We start from the raw sequence: 18,458 nt of genomic DNA, 5'->3' as shown, positions 1-18,458 counted from the left end.
TGGATCCCAAAATATATGGGATCATTAAGTGGGATGACAATTTTCATGTCTATGTTTTGTTTGTCAACTTATGTTTTGCCTATGTTTGCTTACTTTGTGTATTTTCGCTGATGTAACTGCTTATTTGTCAGGCAGGCTTCATGTATCATTGTTTTGGTGTGTATTGTTTGATTGTTTTAACTTTGAGCTGTTTTGTTCTTTGTAACATGCTTTGCTTTTTTCACATTCTTCATTTTGTTAAACAAAGTCAAACATTTTTGCAAACTTATTATTGCTATTTTTTACAGATCACCTATTACGTACTTTCTTTAATTGTGGATATTTTACTTGATTTAGTAATAATTTCTCTGCTATAAGTATTTTCCATATCCATTTATAGCAGTAAACAACATTCATTTTATTATGCCCCCCTTCAAAGAAGAGGGGGTATATTGTTTTGCTGGATGTTGGTTGGTCTGTCAGTCTGTCGGTAGACCAGTTCGTTTCCAATCGATAACCCGTCAATGGATTGTCCGATTTGCTTGAAACTTTACATGTGCATTTGCCTTGGACAGTAGATGACCCCTATTGAAATTGGGGTCACTAGGTCGAAAGTCACTGTCACAACAAGTGTGAAAATCATTTCCGATCAATAAGTCATCAATGAATTGACCGATTGGCTTGATACTTCACATGTGCATTTGCCTTGGACAGTAGATGACCCCTATTGAAATTGGGGTCACTAGGTCAAAGGTCAAGGTTTGTGTCACAATAATTGTGAAAATCGTTTCCAATCATTAACTTCATTAACTTGTCAACTAATTGACTGATTTGCTTGGTACTTCACATGTGCATTGGCCTTGACCCCTATTGAAATTGGGATCACTAGGTCAAAGGTCAAGGTCACTGTCTCAATTATTGTGAAAATTGTTTCTGAACAATAATTCGTCAACGGATTGACTGATTGGCTCTATACTTCCCATGCACATTGGCCTTGGAAAGTAGATGACTTCTTTTAAATTGGTGTCGCTAGGTCAAAGGTCAAGGTCACCATCACAATAAGTGTGAAAATCATTTCCAATCAATAACTCGTCAACAAATTGACTGATTCACATATGCATTCGCCTTGGACAGTAGATGTCCCCTTTTGAAATTGGGGTCACTAGTTCAAAACCCTGTTTGGGGGGGCATATGTCTCTGACCGTGGAAGTCCTGTTATAAAACATACTCATTTTTCTCAACATAACTAGTGTGGGGGGTTGAACAACATGCTGATGGTGAGCTTTTGTGATTGTCTTTTTCCGTTCTTCATCGTCAAAATTGGCCTTGTGAACACTCTATAGATTCCACATTCATTGTCCAATCTTAATGACAACATTAGAACTTAGTCACAACATTTTTCTCAATGTTGTCTGAGTTTGAAACTTGGTCACATGAGGTCAAACACTATATCAAATTTCATAAAAAAAGCTTATGAACATTTTAGAAGTCTTATTCTTTGTTCAAGTCTTTGGGAAAACATGGCTGCCAAGGGGCTGGGCAGTTTTCCTTATATGGCTGGAATAAAATCTTATGAACACTATAAAGTCAAACAATTTTGTTCAATCTTCATGAAACTTGGTCAGAACATATATTCTTATGATATCTCTGCTTAGTTAGAAAATGGTGTCAGTTCATTGAAAAACATGGCTGCAAAAGGGCAGGCAATTTGTCTTATATGGCTATCATGAAATATTGTTAACACTCAAGAAGTAACATTTGTTGTCCAATCTTCATGAAACTTGTGTTGTACATTTTTTGTTATTTTATCTTAATAGTTCAAAATGGTTCTGGTCATTTGAAAAACATGGGCACCCAAAGCATGGCAGTTTTCCTAATATGGCTGTAGTGAAACCTTGTGAACTCTAGAAGTCACATTTTGTATATAGTGTACATGAAACTTGCTTAGAATATGCATGGTCCGAGTTTAACAATGGTACAAACTAGGTGAGCGAAACTAGGGTCTTTTGTCTCAAGGCCAAATTAAAAAATAGCCCTCCTGAAGCCAGAAACCATGTCATCAGGTCAGATCTTCTTCAATTGTTGTACTCCTTGATATCAGGTGAGCAATTTAGGGCCATAATAGCCCCCTTGTTGGAAACCCATGGTGTTGGAGTTAGATGTATTAAATGCTGGAAACCAATAAACACTTTCAGGAAGAAACATTGATAATGTCTGCATTAAAATGTGAATAAAACTAGAAACTAAAAATGTCTGTGCTTTGAAGCTTGTTGCTAATAAAAAGAAAACAAAAAGAGAAGGTTATAGATTAATTTAATTAGATATCTCCATTACTATTTGAATTTTCCCAGGATTGTGTTAAGCTTTTCATTTTAGTTTTTAGTGTATTAAGTTAATTCCTTTTATACTAGTTTAACAGTATCACAATAGTTTCCTTTTTTTTGTTGCACATGATCAATGTTGTCTTGTCTCTTTTAAACAACTCTCTGATTGACTGATCATTTTCATTTATAACTTGTATTATTAAAATATAGTTTAAGAATATGTGCTGCTTGTTTCTGAACAAAGACCATAGTATATGATAATTAACTGAATGCTGCTAGAAAATATTTGTCTCTAGAGTATTGGCAAATCACCAATTTGCCCCTATTTGTTACTGTACAAAGACCTTGGTATATAATTACTAACTGCCTGATACTAGAACATGTGAATGATACTAGAAAATGTTTATCTCTAACCCTTTCCCACTCAGAAACAAAAAGTGAAAATGGCTATATGCAAACAGCATAAAACCAGAACAGTGTGTGAATAACTCGCAGTCTGTTCATGTTTAATTATGTTTGCAGCTTATCAGTATCTTAGTGTTGGAAATGAAGCCTTTACAGCTTAAATCAAGTAAGAAAGGTCTTATTTTTAGTTTGATTGTCTCAAGGTTCATGTACTACAAAAGCTTCAAAATGCTTTTCTGAGAGGGAAAGTGTCTAACAGCCTGATAATAAGCACTGTTTGTGTCTAGTCTCTGTGTAACCATAGCAACACTGGTCTTTTTTCAGTCGGAGGTGCGAGACTCAAGGATTGGGTTCTCGTCCTGTATGGGACTGAGCGTAACCCGCAGCAACCACTCACCACCACTACCACAACCACCACCACCAGTCCCTCCCCCACAACCATGAAGAACAGCAGAAAACGTAAACACAACCCCCCGCCATTCTCTCCTTACTATCGCCCTATTGGCGAGGGCATCAGTTACAAAATATTTGATAAACCAGCTGAACCGGAAACTACTATCAAAAGTGAAGAGCACCAAGAGATAAATGAGACAAAAAAAGAGCCAAGCGAAGGAAGCAAAAGCACAAGCCAAAATAATGTGAAGTATGTTTACAATAAGAAGGGAGCGTTCACGATTCATCCGGACCATGAAAAGCATATGTGTCTGTTTGAGACTTTGGCCAAGCAGAACAACATGTCGACGCGACAGTACTATCAGATGATGAAGAAAGACCTCACCTCAGGCAAGGCTCCGTCATGTGACTCACAGATCATGTGACCTGTCAGCTGTTGCCCCATTGGCCATGCCTCACCTTAGCGATTTTACTTTATTCACAGCTTTGCAGGGGGTGTGGTTCTTCAGTCTGAGGCTGATTCAATCTCTTTTGAGAGGCACATTTTTTATCAAAATAGTGGTAAAAATTGTCACATGTTAATTTGGAAATAATATTATGCAGTTTGGTTTAATGGTTCTATGGAATTAAGTTTATTTTCTCTCTTTGATTACTTGATTTATCACAAACCTTTCAAATTACACTAGAAGAAACCTTGTGGGAAGGATAGATTTAAGAGTATAACATTTTGTATGCTCTCAATTGTGATATTAAATGTTTATGTGTACATTTTTTTTTCCATACAACCCCTTGTCAGCCAGAACAGGTAAACAGCCTTGACTGCAAAGAAGCTGATGAACAGTCTGGCTTGCATGGGACAATATGGTGTACTAAAATAAAACTAAGACAGAATTAAAAAAAAAAGGTTTTAATTAAAAAAAAGTCAATCACTATCCTTGTGAAGAAATGCGATGCAAACAGCAAATATAAGCACTTTTTGTGTTCTAGAACTATGCTGACCACATGTGTTATGTTTATATGGTATCCTTGATTACTTATGAGAGTCTCTAACTTCCAGAGAAGAGGGGATCTGCCACACTAGACAGGTCACATGACGATCACATGACTGGCATGCTGCTTGTTGTTGTGGTAGCTAGTCTAGATTTTGTGCGCCATTTAGTGCTCGACATGTTCATACTAACTCACTAATGACTGTAACTGTTCCGCACTTATTTTGGTTTGTGTGAGCTCCTCAGTTGTGTTGCCTTGCATTGTGCAAGTATCTGTAGCCTAGGTGTCTGTGCCTTTAAAACTAAAATGCAATTTTATGTTTATTATGTGTTTAGTGTGTATTTTTTTTAATTGTTTTATTGCTTCATATGTTTTTGTGTCCATGTGTAGTGCTTAATTTACACAGTGAATCATATTAACTAGTTTAAAACTGGATCACAAATCATCAAAAGGCAATTACCGGTATGAAGGTTTCAATTTAAAGTTTTTAACAATTAATGATTTCACTTCAATTTTTAAAACAAGCATTATGCAACGAATTTTTGCAGAATAATTAATTGCAAAACAAACTCGAGAGAATGTCATGTAAAAACTAGTGAGGTTAAATACAAATGATATTTATGCTACATGTATGTTTAAAATTCAAAATTACCAAACTCATGTGACATACTGAAAAATTTAGTCATATTGTTTTGTTTAGTATCTAAATGTTGTGACAATGTTCTTAAACTACAAGAATTTTTATATTGTGACTTTTGTTAGTGTATATGTTTTTATCAGTAATACTGTAATATTTCAATTTTGATATTCTTATAAGTCCATGACATTCAGTTCTTTTGTGTGTATGTTAATGTTTTACATTTTACTGCTTCCTCCATGGAAGAAAAGGTTGGTTGTTTTTTTTAACTGCAGAGTTTTAATCTGCCAAAAATAAAGTTTTGCCATTGATATGTTGAATTTTGTGTATTTCAAATTGTTCACTCACTACTTTAATGGTTTCAATATTTGCAGTCCTGAAGTGTAATACCCGTCAGAATGTTCACAGCCATTTTGTCCCCCTCCATGTTACATGTTTGTCTCTTGCTTGTTGCTGACCCACCTGCTACCCCACCCACTGTTTGACCAACACAGATATAAAGGAGCTTTCATGCAGACATATCAATATATCCTTGTTTTAATTGTTGTTGTGAACATTGAGAACATTTGATGACTTCAAAGTTTGAATAACAGTTAAAATTATTTCAGTTTGTGAGAGAGCTACGCTTTACCAGTTTATGTATTTGGTGAAGAAAAATCATTATTTTTTTGCCGTTTAAATTTCACAAGGAATTACTCAATATTTTTATGCAGTATTAAACATAATCAAACTACCAGGTTTTGCTAAATAAACTTAAAACATGTAAGAATCTGACAACTTAGCAACTCTGCAATCAGTGATCTGTTCAAAGATTGCGATAAAATCTAAATTAGATGATGTAGCGATCTGAATTATAATATGCTTTAGTTGTTACAATACAAATTATCAGAAGTCAATATTAACAAGTTTGGTGTGACTGTAATAATGAAAACATAGACAAATAAATAGGGGACAAAAAGGGTTGGTCATATTGAAGTGGAGTGCGGCGAAACAATGGGAGGGGGGGGAATATTTTAAAAGGGTGTGGTATAAAAATGGAAGGCCCCCACCCCGCCACTCTGTTAAGCTTTGTCCCTACTTTTTATGTGTTTCACATTTATTGTAGGTTTTACTATTTTCAGGTGGAGAAAATAACACCACCATGTATCACATTTTTTGTGTGCACACATATATGTATTTTACATGTTATATGTGCCTGTTACAGCTGAGCTGACAGAGTGGAAGCTGGTGTTGATGGGCACTAAGACTCACCCCCAGGCGTACAATGTCACCCCGCCTGTAAACTCGGACCAACCCTTCACCTGCAGTGGCATTACATCAAATGGAGTCTGCATAGGTAGGTAATGGCATAGCGTGCCAGGAACTGGGACCATTTGTATTGAACCATTTTAAGGCTTTTGAGACTACCATTCTGGAAGATTTTAATTTTAATTTTACTTTGTACCTGACGTGGGATTGTGAACTTTATTTCTATTGACTGATTTCTTAAGTTTTTGACGTCAATAGATGTCTTTTAACGCTTAGCTCATGCAATATTTTTGTTGGGTCTAAACCTTTATTCTTCAGTATTATATTTGTGGGTAATGCTATATATTCCAGTCAATATACCATACCCATTGAAACATTGCTTATTATTCCTTGATCATAAAAATCCTGTCCTCAGCAGTGGAATATGAGGTGTAGTAAGGGATAACTGGCCTTAGTACACTTGAATAATGGGTCATGTATGAAGTCTGTGAGTCTTAACAGGCTAATCCAGGATGGAACTTGAGCACTTGAGGTCCATTGTGTATTAATGGTTAGAGGAAACTTCATCACATCTTAACCCATGTATGTCTAGCGTCCAGAAAAAAGGCCATTGCAAACAGCATAGACCCAGATGAGACACCGCATGATGTGGCGTCTCATCTGGGTCTGCACTGTTTGCTTAAAGGAATTTCTGTAAGAAATATTCTAAATATAGAAAAAAATATACTAGACATCCCTAATTTTGGAAATAAATGGATCCAATTTCGAAGGATGGGAGAGTCCACTTGGCAGAAATGGGATAAATGGCATAAAGTGTAGTTGTAGATCAGGTCTGTCGTAGATGACACTTGATCTATCTGCATAAAACCCTGACATGCCTCATGTATAATGATTACCCGCACACAACCTATTGGAATGAAGTTAAGTGAAAACTTGAGAAAGAAATCAAACACATTAAACTTTGGTTAATTGTAAGTATTGTTTTATCACAACCTTGACTGTTAGTTGATATAATTTAACCAAATATTTGATGGTTAAGACATCAAATTGGATGTCATAAAGAACTCTTAGTTAAACAAATAAGGGAGACAACTTGTGTTTATGTAGAGAAAAAAGTAGAACACTGAAGTTTAATAGGTAAGTTTCTTGTTGAATTTTAGTTTTATTTTGTTTTAAGTTGCTATATTTCTGGGCCGACTATTTGCTTGGTAAGAGGTAAGTTGAACATTCAAAAAGCAATGCCAGTCATCTTTTCTACATTTAATAGAAATATTGTTTGTTGCATCATAGTCTGGTATGGGAAAGTGGATTGAAGTACACTATTCTGACCTTAAATGTGTTGTGTTAACATGCTTTTCGATCCTTGGGGAATTCTGAGAACACTTTATGCAGATTTATGTTCAAATTAACCATTGTTAATGCAGCATATCTATCTAGAAACACAAGCACATTATTGGTGTGGGATCTCTTAAGCCATGTTGGTTCAATACATATACTACATTTATCATAGAGTGTAACAGTATACCACACATGGGTATTCAACAAAGCGAAATAATGCACAAATGTTTATCATTATTTGCATTTTTTACCGAATTTATTGTTAGATATCTACAAACAATGTTTTAATTGATGTAGTTTTTGTTCGATCTTCTAGTTGATTGTTAAACTTTCTTCTGTCATTCACATGTATTGCTTTCTTTTCCAATGTTTTTATTCATAACCAATTCATTAATATATGAGCAGTGTCATGCAAAAATGGGTCTTATGCATGACTTAGCCACTGTAGCTCGAGACCAGCCTGCGCATCAGCGCAATCTGGTCATTAGCTACCCTGTCTGCTTATTAAGTTTCATGGTCTCATTTTGTCAGAAGCTACCCTGGCCGCATCGTACATAAGACACATTTTGCATATGACATGTTTTATATTATGCTGTTACTGCATGTTTCAATAAAAATATTATCACTGTTTATGTTTGTAAACTTGTTCTTTCTGTACATGATTATTCTTACCATGCCAGTGTTGGTATAATATAATATCATATAAAGAAAGATCCATTAATTATCTCATTTTACTCATTACTTGAACAAAACGTAAACATGGACACGCACAATTATTAATTGATTAAAATATGTAACATTATAATGTTTTCAGGAAATCAATGAAATTTATCCCAGTGTGACTCAAATTCGACGATGTAATGGTTACATGAAGCAATATTTAGCAAATAATGAAAGAAATAATGAAATGTTTAATAGCACAAAATAATAATTTTAAACTCGGCTGTATTACTTTGAAATGATTCCAAGACAATAATCATCCATTTAATCAATACAAATCGAACATCGTCGAATTTAGGTGTCGTCGAATTTGGGTTACGGTAGGATATTATGTCATAAAACAATGTCTATAGACATATTATCAGGCCCATCATAGGTACACAATGTTATTCTATTGGCTTGTTTATTCAACTAAATGTGTAAGTCCCATAATTTCAAATCGTAATTCATATATAACAAGAATTTCAACTCTGTTATGGTAGATGAAAAATTCTAGTGCAATTGTCCAGTATTTCAGGATGAACAAGCAAAACCCTTACTGAAATAAACATAACAAACATGGCTTTTTAATATATAAGAAAAAATGGAATAATTTCCATTAAGGTTAATATTGTATTTAAAGGTATGTGCTATAACTAATTACAATGTGTTTTCCAGAATGTCGGCCTGGATACTACAAGCTGAAGGACGGGTGTGTGGCAAACTGTCCGGAACATTACTATGGCATGATGCAGATGGTGCGTCTTCGATCAACAGAAAATACCTCAATCAATAATTCCAAGTACCAGCGCCAGGGCGTGTGCAATCCTTGTCACGAGGCGTGTCGGACCTGCAAGGGTCCTAGAGAATCAGAATGTTTCCAGTGCACAGACGGATATGAGAAACAGGAGGGCCATTGTCAGAAGAAGCTACTGCTGAATTTTCTCGACCCGGACATGCTAGGGTTCTTTATCTGGGTCATAGTGCTGTGCATAGCTGCCATTGTGTTGTTTGGTGTTATATTTGGGCTACTGCACGCCCGTGACCGGCGCATGCTGTGCTGGAAGGGAAGTAAGCTTGACGCTAACAAGTGTGAGTACAATGGCATTAATTTGACGCAAGAGGATCTGGATAATGACCTCCATAACTTTGATATTATTCGCAATCGTAACTTCCGACATGCCAGTATACCAGAGAGTCAGGACCCACTGTGTACAGTCCGTGTGAATCAGCTAGAAAATGAAATCCATTTAAAAGACTTGACAGAGTCATACAAGCTGGACAGGTCAACTAGTCGGAACAACCCTGTACGTAACAGCGGGGGCAGCAGCCTCAGTGACAGCGTCCAGGACCGCAATAGCCTGTCCAGCGACAATTACTCTAAAAAGCACCATAGCGATCATAGGAAAAATAGGATGTCTGACCGCAGTAGTGGTCGCAAGTACATGGAAAGTTATGTTAGCTATGATATAAACAGCACATTGACTCAAACTATTGGGAAAGACCTACCAAAAAATGATAGTGTCCAATTGGCTGCCAGTGGGAGCCCTAATGACGTCAACTACAAAGCTAGCTCTGGCAAAGATATGTCCCGGAATGCGAGTCTGCCTGCTGGACTGATGGGTATCCCGGGACACCCCAGCTTCCATACGGCCCGTAGTGTCAATAGTCTTAGGCACTAGTATTTGTACAGCAATTATTCACCTTGTCAATGTTGTTACAGCTTGTTGTATGTAAATGTACATATTTATGAACATGTGTTACTGGTAAATGTGACTGTAATTGTTAAATTTATATTGTAAGTCAGCATTAGTCCAATATCTGTATTTATAGTATGATGCTGTGAACATTGTAATGAAGATGAAATTGTGTTAGATGTTTGCATAAAGTACTTTCTATTAATATGTTTACTATTAATATATCTCATGATTATATCTGTCATTTGTATCGCAAGCCTTTTCTTCTACATGCAATTATTCCAATATTTATTGTTTGACATCTTAAATTCTCCTTGTATTGTCTCAGTATTGCCTGACACACTCGTATTTATCTGTTTCGTGAGGGTTTGTGCAATAGGCATGTACTCTGAGCTAGAGTGCCAGTGCATGCAGGTTTCATGATATTGCCTCTTGACGATTAGTTCTCTTCCTACCACATTCATACTGACCTGCATTCAAACTGGTCTGCATTCATACTGGTCTGCAGTCAAACTGGTCTGCATTCATACTGGTCTTTTGTCAAAGTGGTCTGCAGTTAGACCGGTCTGCAGTCATACTGGCCTCCAGTCATGGTATGGTGCAATGATATTATTTTTCAGATATTGTTTCTTGCCTGGCCTATGGCTTTTTCTTGTGTGCTGATCAATGGTCAATTGAAGTCATTTTCTTCAGTAATAGTGTTGTCACTCTAACCTAAATGTTTGCAAAATACCTGAGGAAATATTATTTTAATTGGTCTTTTAAGTAGATTTTTATGCTCCCCCAAAATTTTTTAGGGGAGCATATAGTCGCCGCTTCGTCTGTCTGTGTGTGTGTCCATCCGTCCGTGCACAATTTTTGTCCGGGCTATTTCTCAGCAATTAATGACCGGAATTCAATTAAACTTTATGGGAAGCTTCACTACCAAGAGAAGATGTGCATATTATCAGCCGGTTCTGGTCGAATGATTTTTCACAGAGTTATAGCCCTTTGAAATTTTCTATAAACTGTACATATAGTGCAATTCTTGTCCCCCCAACTACTAGACATTTCCTTTTATCTGAATATATAGTGCAATATTGTGACAAAAAAAAACTTTGGGGAGCAACACCCGTCTCCGATGGTTTCTTGTTTTGTATGGTCAAGAGATGTTTCTTTTCAAGCAAAACTGTTGTTTTTTTTAAATATAATAACTTGATAGTTGTTGTGTTGTTAAATATTGAAATTTAATATTCACAAAATTAAATATAAAACTTAAATTAAAGAATATAAAATTCAGTTTCTGATATATGTGTAATGTATTGGAGGGATGAGAGGGAGTTGCTGGATGTGCTGTGTATGAGCCACGTGCTGCATTCGTCCAGTCTGGTCAGGAGCTGTCCTGTTGGCTATAGTCATGTCAGGTTTTGCAGTCGCATTATTGATAGGGTAACTCCTGAAAGGACTTCACCTTGCAGCTTATGGCATAAGACCAATTTTCACAGTTTTCAGCAATTCAGCAATCTTTTTCAATTATGCGAACAAGTTTCAAAACAATTTGCTTATTTCAAGTCTAAAACAAGTGGTATTTCAAATCTTAATTATGTAAAATATTGTTTAAATAACAAAATATAAAGGTTTTACAAAATATTTTTGAATATTGCAAATCAATAAGGAATATTTCACTAGTCAATTGTTCTATGTGTTTGTATCAGTCGAGTGGCTTGTGTGATGATGTATCTCACAAGAGGCGGAGCCTCGAGTGTGATAAGAAATAGCGCAAGCCACAAGACTAATACAAACACTTGTAACAATTGACTTGTGTAATATTCCTTTTATTATATACAACTTTGAATCATTTAAGTTAAAAAAAAAAAGTAGTTCATAATTAACCAAGAATGCTCTTATAATTTTTTGCATTCAAAGTGACGCCGTTAAAAGATGTACTGCTAGTATGGTAAAACGGAATTGAAAAACTAGCGAGTAGCATAATATGGGAATTATTTCTGTGCAGTTGTATTTTACTGATTGATACAATTTGTATTTTTTTGGGAACATAAAGCAGGTATATAATAAAAAAAATTATTGCCAAAATAAGCTGTTGATTGCTTTCTGTTGTAGCTATCACTGTTATCATTTTGCATATAACATTTACCTCTTCCCTAACTGTCAAATATTGATCACTTTATTATATTTTTGTCAAGCATAATGCCAAATACAGCCAAGGTTAAACGAGAAAGAATGAAATCCATAATATTTCATATTCTACACAACAGCTTTTCTTTTGGCTTGACTAATTTGCAAATCAATTGCTCTGCTGTTTAAATTACAATTTATTAATAAAGTAAAGTTTTTTTTAACATGATATCTGCAGCATCCTGTTGTTCCATAAACTAGCCACTGTCACCCATGCAGTTTGTCTAAGCAGGTTCAGCGCAGTTTACTTGTTATGTTTTTAACTAAATTAGGTTTGTGTGTCTTTCACTGAACTGTAATTATGTATTTATGTTGATGATTGTGTATTTTGGCCAGTATTTGGTTTGTATTTTTAATTATGGCATCTTTCATTGGATTACTGACCTTGTGATAAAAGCAAACAAAAATAGCTTTGTGAAGGTTTCCTTCTGATTTAATTATCATTGATGTTTAATATTTATCTGATAAAGTCACAAGATAAAGTGTTTCTTCACAATGTTGTAAACATTTCTCGAATCTTCAAAAATAAAGTTTTTTGTGTGTTAATTTTTGCAGTAAATGTTATCATATTTGTTTAAAGTATATGTAAATAGTAAACCTATCAAATTTTCAAATTTCTCTTTTGATAGTACAGAAAATCTAGAAATAATGAAACACTTTTCCATATAATACTCAACTAGAGACATTCAGCACTATGTTTGTATTTATTTTATGGATTGCTACATTTTCCCAACAATCTGCTTTCTTCGTTTAAATATGCCACATACTCTGCTAGTGTTACACTCACTCATATAAAACATTGTAGTGAGCCCTTAGCCAAATAATGCAATTGACGTAAGGAACATTTTAGTAAGACCTGCATCATGCATAAATGGGTCTTATGCAATATTTCGGCCTGCTTAGCTCCAGACAAGCCAGGGTATCCACTGGTCTGGAGCTACGTTTGTGGAAAGATACACTTTTGTATTCAAATGGCTTAAATAGTCATTTTATTTCTTGCTTAAAAATAAATGTGCCACAAAAGTGCAAGTGACACAGTATGTCCATTAAATTACCTCAATTTACACCAAAACCAAAAATATTTCATTTTGTTATATTCATTTTAAACTATGTGTTTTCTTTTCTTGTTTGCAATCAATACAATTTGTAAGTTATATACAATGTTTAAGTATTATTTGTTAAGTGTGTTTGTTTTCTTGTAAATTTTGTCGTTAAGACTGATTTTGTACATTTATGTCAAACCATGTTGTGTTCAATGGTCTTGTAAATGAAAGAACATTTTCAAATAAACATATGAGGGTTTGCCTGAGAACTCCAGGTCAAATGTATGTGGGTAAAATGTCCATCTGGATCACTGTACAATCTGCAAAGGCTGAACCAGTCTGCACTTTCTGTTAAGGCAATATACTAAGGCAGAACCTATATAATATGCAGTTGGTAAAGGTAGTACAAATAAAGCTTTTTCCACCTATGCAGATTGCAAAGGCTGACCATTACGGCACATTCCGCCTATGCAGTCCACAAAGGCTGTACCAATATGGCACGCCTGCCCATATTTGATTTAAAAATGACTTCCTTTTTTTAAAAGCAGAAAGTGTCACCCTGGATCAGTCTAAACACTTGTAATTGATGATTTGGAATGGCACGCTATTCATATGTATGGAGCTCGGCTTTAACATGATTAGCCTCATGTTATGCCCTGTGTTATAGTGTTAATCTATTTGTTTGTAGTATTAAATTCACTAGACTAGTTACCAAACTTGTTTTCACAAGAGCACAACTGCCAAACATATATTGGAATTGGTTTGAAAGTTGCACCATTATTTATGATTGTCAACATTTATGTATGAACATTGAAATGTGAAGTAATGCTAACAAAAAGTTGTATTTGGCTTGTTGTCTTAAATGATAGCGTAAGCAAAAGGTGGAGTTTTTCTATGAGGTTATCTAAAATGTCATTTTGTTTTCATATCTCAAGATTCATGTATATGGTAAACAGCACATTTGTATGAGTTTTATTCATGAAAGACATAGTACGATTGTAATAGTTCATATCCTTTTGTCTTTTGTTATTATTGAGGTGTGAATGGATCCATTTCCGTATCAAAGATCTGTTGCAGATTGTTATCAAAGTGTTTACACAATGTGTTTGTTAATTTTGTTATGTGTTTTTGTTGCAACTCAGGTTCTATTTGTTTAATCAATATAATTATAGATATTCATTGTTATCCATTAGATGTTAGGGAATATTTGGTTGATCCAATGTACATTGTTTAGTAGTCTGGTACACTGCAACGCCGATGTATCGCGGACCGGTATATCGCGTTGTCCAATATATCGCGCTTTGGCTATGGATCCCAAAATTCCAACAAGCATGATCACTAAATGACATGTTTTAATCTGAGAATTCGCTAACTTAAGCAAAAAACCGGTTCTACCTAGTATTAACACCCTATATTTCGCGGTTTAATTTGGCACGCAATGAAGCGTGAAAAACAGTCGATAAGTGACAGCGTTGTTTGCACTCGGACGGTGTTGTTTTTAACAGTTAAGAAATGAGCAATTCGTGTCACTGCATAGGTAATAATGGCAGTTTACTGGTATATAAAGCGTTAAATTTCGCAACTGGTCATTCTGTCTCTGTACACGAAATAAATCGCAAATATGGATACGAGCAATAGTGTCACACGCAAACGTAAACAGTTCTCGATTGTTGAGAAGATCGAGATTATAGACAAGATAAAGGCTGGTCAATCCCGTACATCGATAATAAAGGAATTTGCTGTCCCCGAAGGTACGTTAAGAGGGTGGCTAAAAGATGAAGAAAAGCTATGGCAGAAGTAGTGCGTTGCATTCAGGTGGGGTTACGCTGGGTAGAGAAATCTGCGAAAAGCACCCCAGCTGAAGTCATGCATTTTAGAAATGCACTTTACCGTGCGAGATCAGAAGCACGATCATCCTTGAAACAAAAGGAATTAACTGACTTTTTTAATTTTGAAAGACAATGATGTGTGTTTTTAATATGTATGCTCTCGTAAATATGTGTATATATAATTGTTTTTATCTATATAAATGTTTGTTCTTGTAAATGTATTTGTATTTGTAAATGTTCATATGAACACCATATAAATAAACATGTACATATGCTTTATTAAACAATTAAATAAATCGTATTGTCCGCTGTATTTTTGTTCGGACTGCATATTCTTCTTGCTTGATATCTCGGTATGCCTGTAAATATAAAATAAAAACAAATGTAAACAAAAGTGGCATGCAGCCTATGTATTCTATAAGACTATTTGTAACGGTAAATGCGTATTTGACAATCATAATTCTTCTTTAAGCTGATTCGCGAGCGATCGTACCTGAAAGTAAAAAAATATATAATTAACATTTTGGTTTACGACAAAACTAATACAGATACGTATGTAGTTATGAAAATGTAATCTAAGAATTGGTTTGCAATTATTACGATACAAATATATAGCAGCGCCGCATATAAAATGAAAACATTGGGGAAATTTGACAAATTAATCGCGGATACGATTAAGTTAGACATTTCTCGAGTTACAAACTCTATATCACGCGCCGGATATATCGCGCTCGCGATATTTGGACCCCACCAACCGCGATATATCGGCGTTGCAGTGTAATTATAATTGCACAATTGTTTTGTTGACTGGGACTTGTATTAGTGTATTTACTTAAGTTCCACAAATTAATTGCTTGTTATTGACTTGATAATCAAAATAGCTCTATGACCGTTAACATTTGTATGCCCCTGTCATGATAATGGCGGAAGGGCATATAATGTTTGCCCTGTCTGTGTGTAGTTGTTTGTTTGGGACATTTTGTGTCTGGCTCATCACTTTGTTCCTCACAATGGGATTTTAAAATAAATTGGCACACATTATCATATCAAGATGTCTTGTTGTGTTCAACAACCATGTTGTTCCCTTCAAGGTCAAGGCCACAGTTTACACCAACGTTTTGCATATTCCTCAATGTAAACATAGTGAAGTACATGTTTGTGACTGGCCCATAACTTTGTTGTGAATGATGGGATTGCATAATAACAAAGCACAAATGATCATTAATCAAGACATGTTGCGTGCATCAACAATGTCGCTCGCTTCAAGGACATGGTCACAGTAGACACAAACTTTTTTGTTTTTAATTCCTTATAAGTATATAGTGAAATTCATGTTTGTGTGTCGCCAATAACATTGTTGTGCATGATGGGTATCTAAATAGAAAAGCTAAATGATAATTATATCAAGACGATATGTTGCCTTCAACAACTATGTTTCACACTTTAAGGTCAAGGTGACAGTGGACCCATGGAGTTTGTGCGTATTCTCTATATTGCGTATATCTTGTGCAAATAATAACAAATAATCATAATATCTGGAAGATTTCTTGCATGAAAGAACCATGTTGGTTGCTTTGAGGTCAAGGTCACAGTGGACTCACAAATTGTGTACAAAGCCCTTATAAGGTATAAGTGAGGTTTATGTTAATGTGACTTTTGGTTCTCTTTCTTAATAGTGCAATTGCATCATAACAAGATGGCATACTGAAAGCACCAACTATGGTGCTTGCTTAAAAATTTATGTCACATTATGTAAAATAAGCTTTATGTGTTAAAAAGTACTGGTACATACATGATGTAATAATTGTTTGCATTATGTCTGACAAACAACACTTGTTTCTGTTTCTAGTGAAATAAAGTGGGGACATCCATGTCCGATGGACACATATCTATTTTCCTTTTTCAAAATATATTAGGACATTTTACTAATTTCCCATCATTATGATTCTACATTTTTTTTGGCTGTTTGTGTTGTATGATATACGCAAGCTAATATGTCTTCTATTGTAATAAATGGCAGTTTTCCGTTACTTATATAAATATATATATATTGACATGATAAATGTTTAATTAAGTATAGGTATTGGCAATGTTATACAAGGTAGATGTAAATTTTTGTGAATATTTAAATAGCCAATTTTGCATTGATTTGTCTATATGGCAAATACAATAATGAATTTAAGTGTTGTTGTTGATTCTTACAATTTTCATTTCAACAAACCATACTCTAGGAACAGGAAAACCTTTGATAAAGTGTTGCAGTGGCTTATTAAAAAAATTGTCCTGTTTATTAAAAGATCTAACCTTGAGATTATGTTTTGACTAAATTTTTGTAATCTAAAGAAAAAGGTACTAATGATATGTATGTTTCTAAAATAAATTGAGGTTTGATATGGCAAAACGGGGCTAAATGCATATGGGTGAAGTGTTGTCCCAGATTAGATTGTGCGTGCCACTACGCCCGGTTTTCAACAAGCAAGGCTCAATTATACTTTAATGATACCAAAGAAATAATTTAAATGACTGAATTAATCATACACATTTAGATGATTGGTTTCAGCATAATATGTTTATTAAAAAAATGGTATTTTAGCGATAAAATGCCTTATGGCGTTGAGTAGACAAATACACGGCGTTGACTTTGCGATCATGAGATTGATTTCTAATTAATGCATTCAAATAAATTTCAGGTAACACAGCAGGAAACGCAATCTGTGTCTAAATGAATAATAAGCCGATACAAGTTCAAGAGTGCTTGGAACTAGTAAACACTGAAAATCTGAAGATTTTACTGTTACATTTCCTAGCTTAAATTATCTAGGCACTGTATTTTTGCATAAATATACCACAATACTGTAATAAATGAAATGCTTTTCATAACAGACAAAGGCAAGCATGAAAAAGTTGTGTTTGTTTAATTGGATTTTCCACCATTTAAAAAGTATTTCAGTCATATTACTGTGATTCAATTAACCCTTTCCCACTCAGAAGCAAAGTCAAAATGGCTTATGTGCAAACAGCATAAAAACAGACCAGCCTGCGAGTAACTAGCAGTCAGTTCAGGTTTAATCCTGTTTGCTGCTCATCAGTATCTAAATGATTGAATTGAAGCCTTAAAAACTTTAATCTAGAAAGAAAGGTCTTAAATTAAATATAACTTTCTAAGGGACTACAAATGTGTCAATACCTTTCTAAGTGGTTAATGGTTAACAAACTTACACTCATCTCTTGGGTTTGCTGGTTAACCTGTACGAAGTGCATTGTTATGCCTGTTACTGAAACTGGCTTAATTGAATCAGAGGAAGCGGGAGAATGGCTGTAGTAAGGATTAGACCAACCCCCCCCCCCCCATTAGTTATTTTTCTCAGCAGGGAATTGAATCTCTTATTTGCTATTCAGCACAACCGAATGAGTTTCCAGCACCCGACTGTATAAACACTGGTTAAAGTTACCGCTCGGTAACTTTCAAACCTTGGTAAGTTTCAGGTTATTCAGGTTTAGTAACCTTCAAGGTAAATTGATTGTATAAAAACGATATACCGCAAAGTAACCTAACAGCGCAAAGTTGAATTCAACCACCGGTAAATTTAACCAAAACATTCCCACAATGCATTTTCTAATGACATAATTTTCGCGTGAAGTGTCACACTTCGATTTCGTTATCACACAAAATAAACATGTATTTTTTTGTCAAATTCATT

The 18,458-nt window shown here is 34.9% G+C and overlaps 1 protein-coding gene across 5 annotated transcripts in view; it reads left to right on the top strand.

Moving 5' to 3' along the window:
* Positions 1-16,939, top strand: part of LOC127877616 (furin-like protease kpc-1) — a 124,785-nt gene extending 107,846 nt beyond the window's left edge. For 2 of the 5 annotated variants that reach the window (XM_052423663.1, XM_052423662.1), the window contains 2 exons: positions 5,933-6,064; positions 8,692-16,939. In XM_052423663.1, coding sequence (XP_052279623.1) covers positions 5,933-6,064; positions 8,692-9,695 — 1,136 coding nt within the window. In that variant the 3' untranslated portion in view covers positions 9,696-16,939. Of the gene's footprint in view, positions 1-3,032; positions 3,168-5,932; positions 6,065-7,083; positions 7,114-7,153; positions 7,192-8,691 lie in introns of all 5 variants that reach the window. The other 3 variants (XM_052423666.1, XM_052423665.1, XM_052423661.1) reach the window with 3 other exon arrangements.
* The last annotated feature ends 1,519 nt before the right edge of the window (positions 16,940-18,458 follow it).

Source organism: Dreissena polymorpha, chromosome 4 (genome assembly GCF_020536995.1).
Source record: "Dreissena polymorpha isolate Duluth1 chromosome 4, UMN_Dpol_1.0, whole genome shotgun sequence".
In the NCBI taxonomy this organism is placed as follows: domain Eukaryota; kingdom Metazoa; phylum Mollusca; class Bivalvia; order Myida; family Dreissenidae; genus Dreissena; species Dreissena polymorpha.
This window is presented reverse-complemented; position numbering and strand designations above follow the sequence as displayed.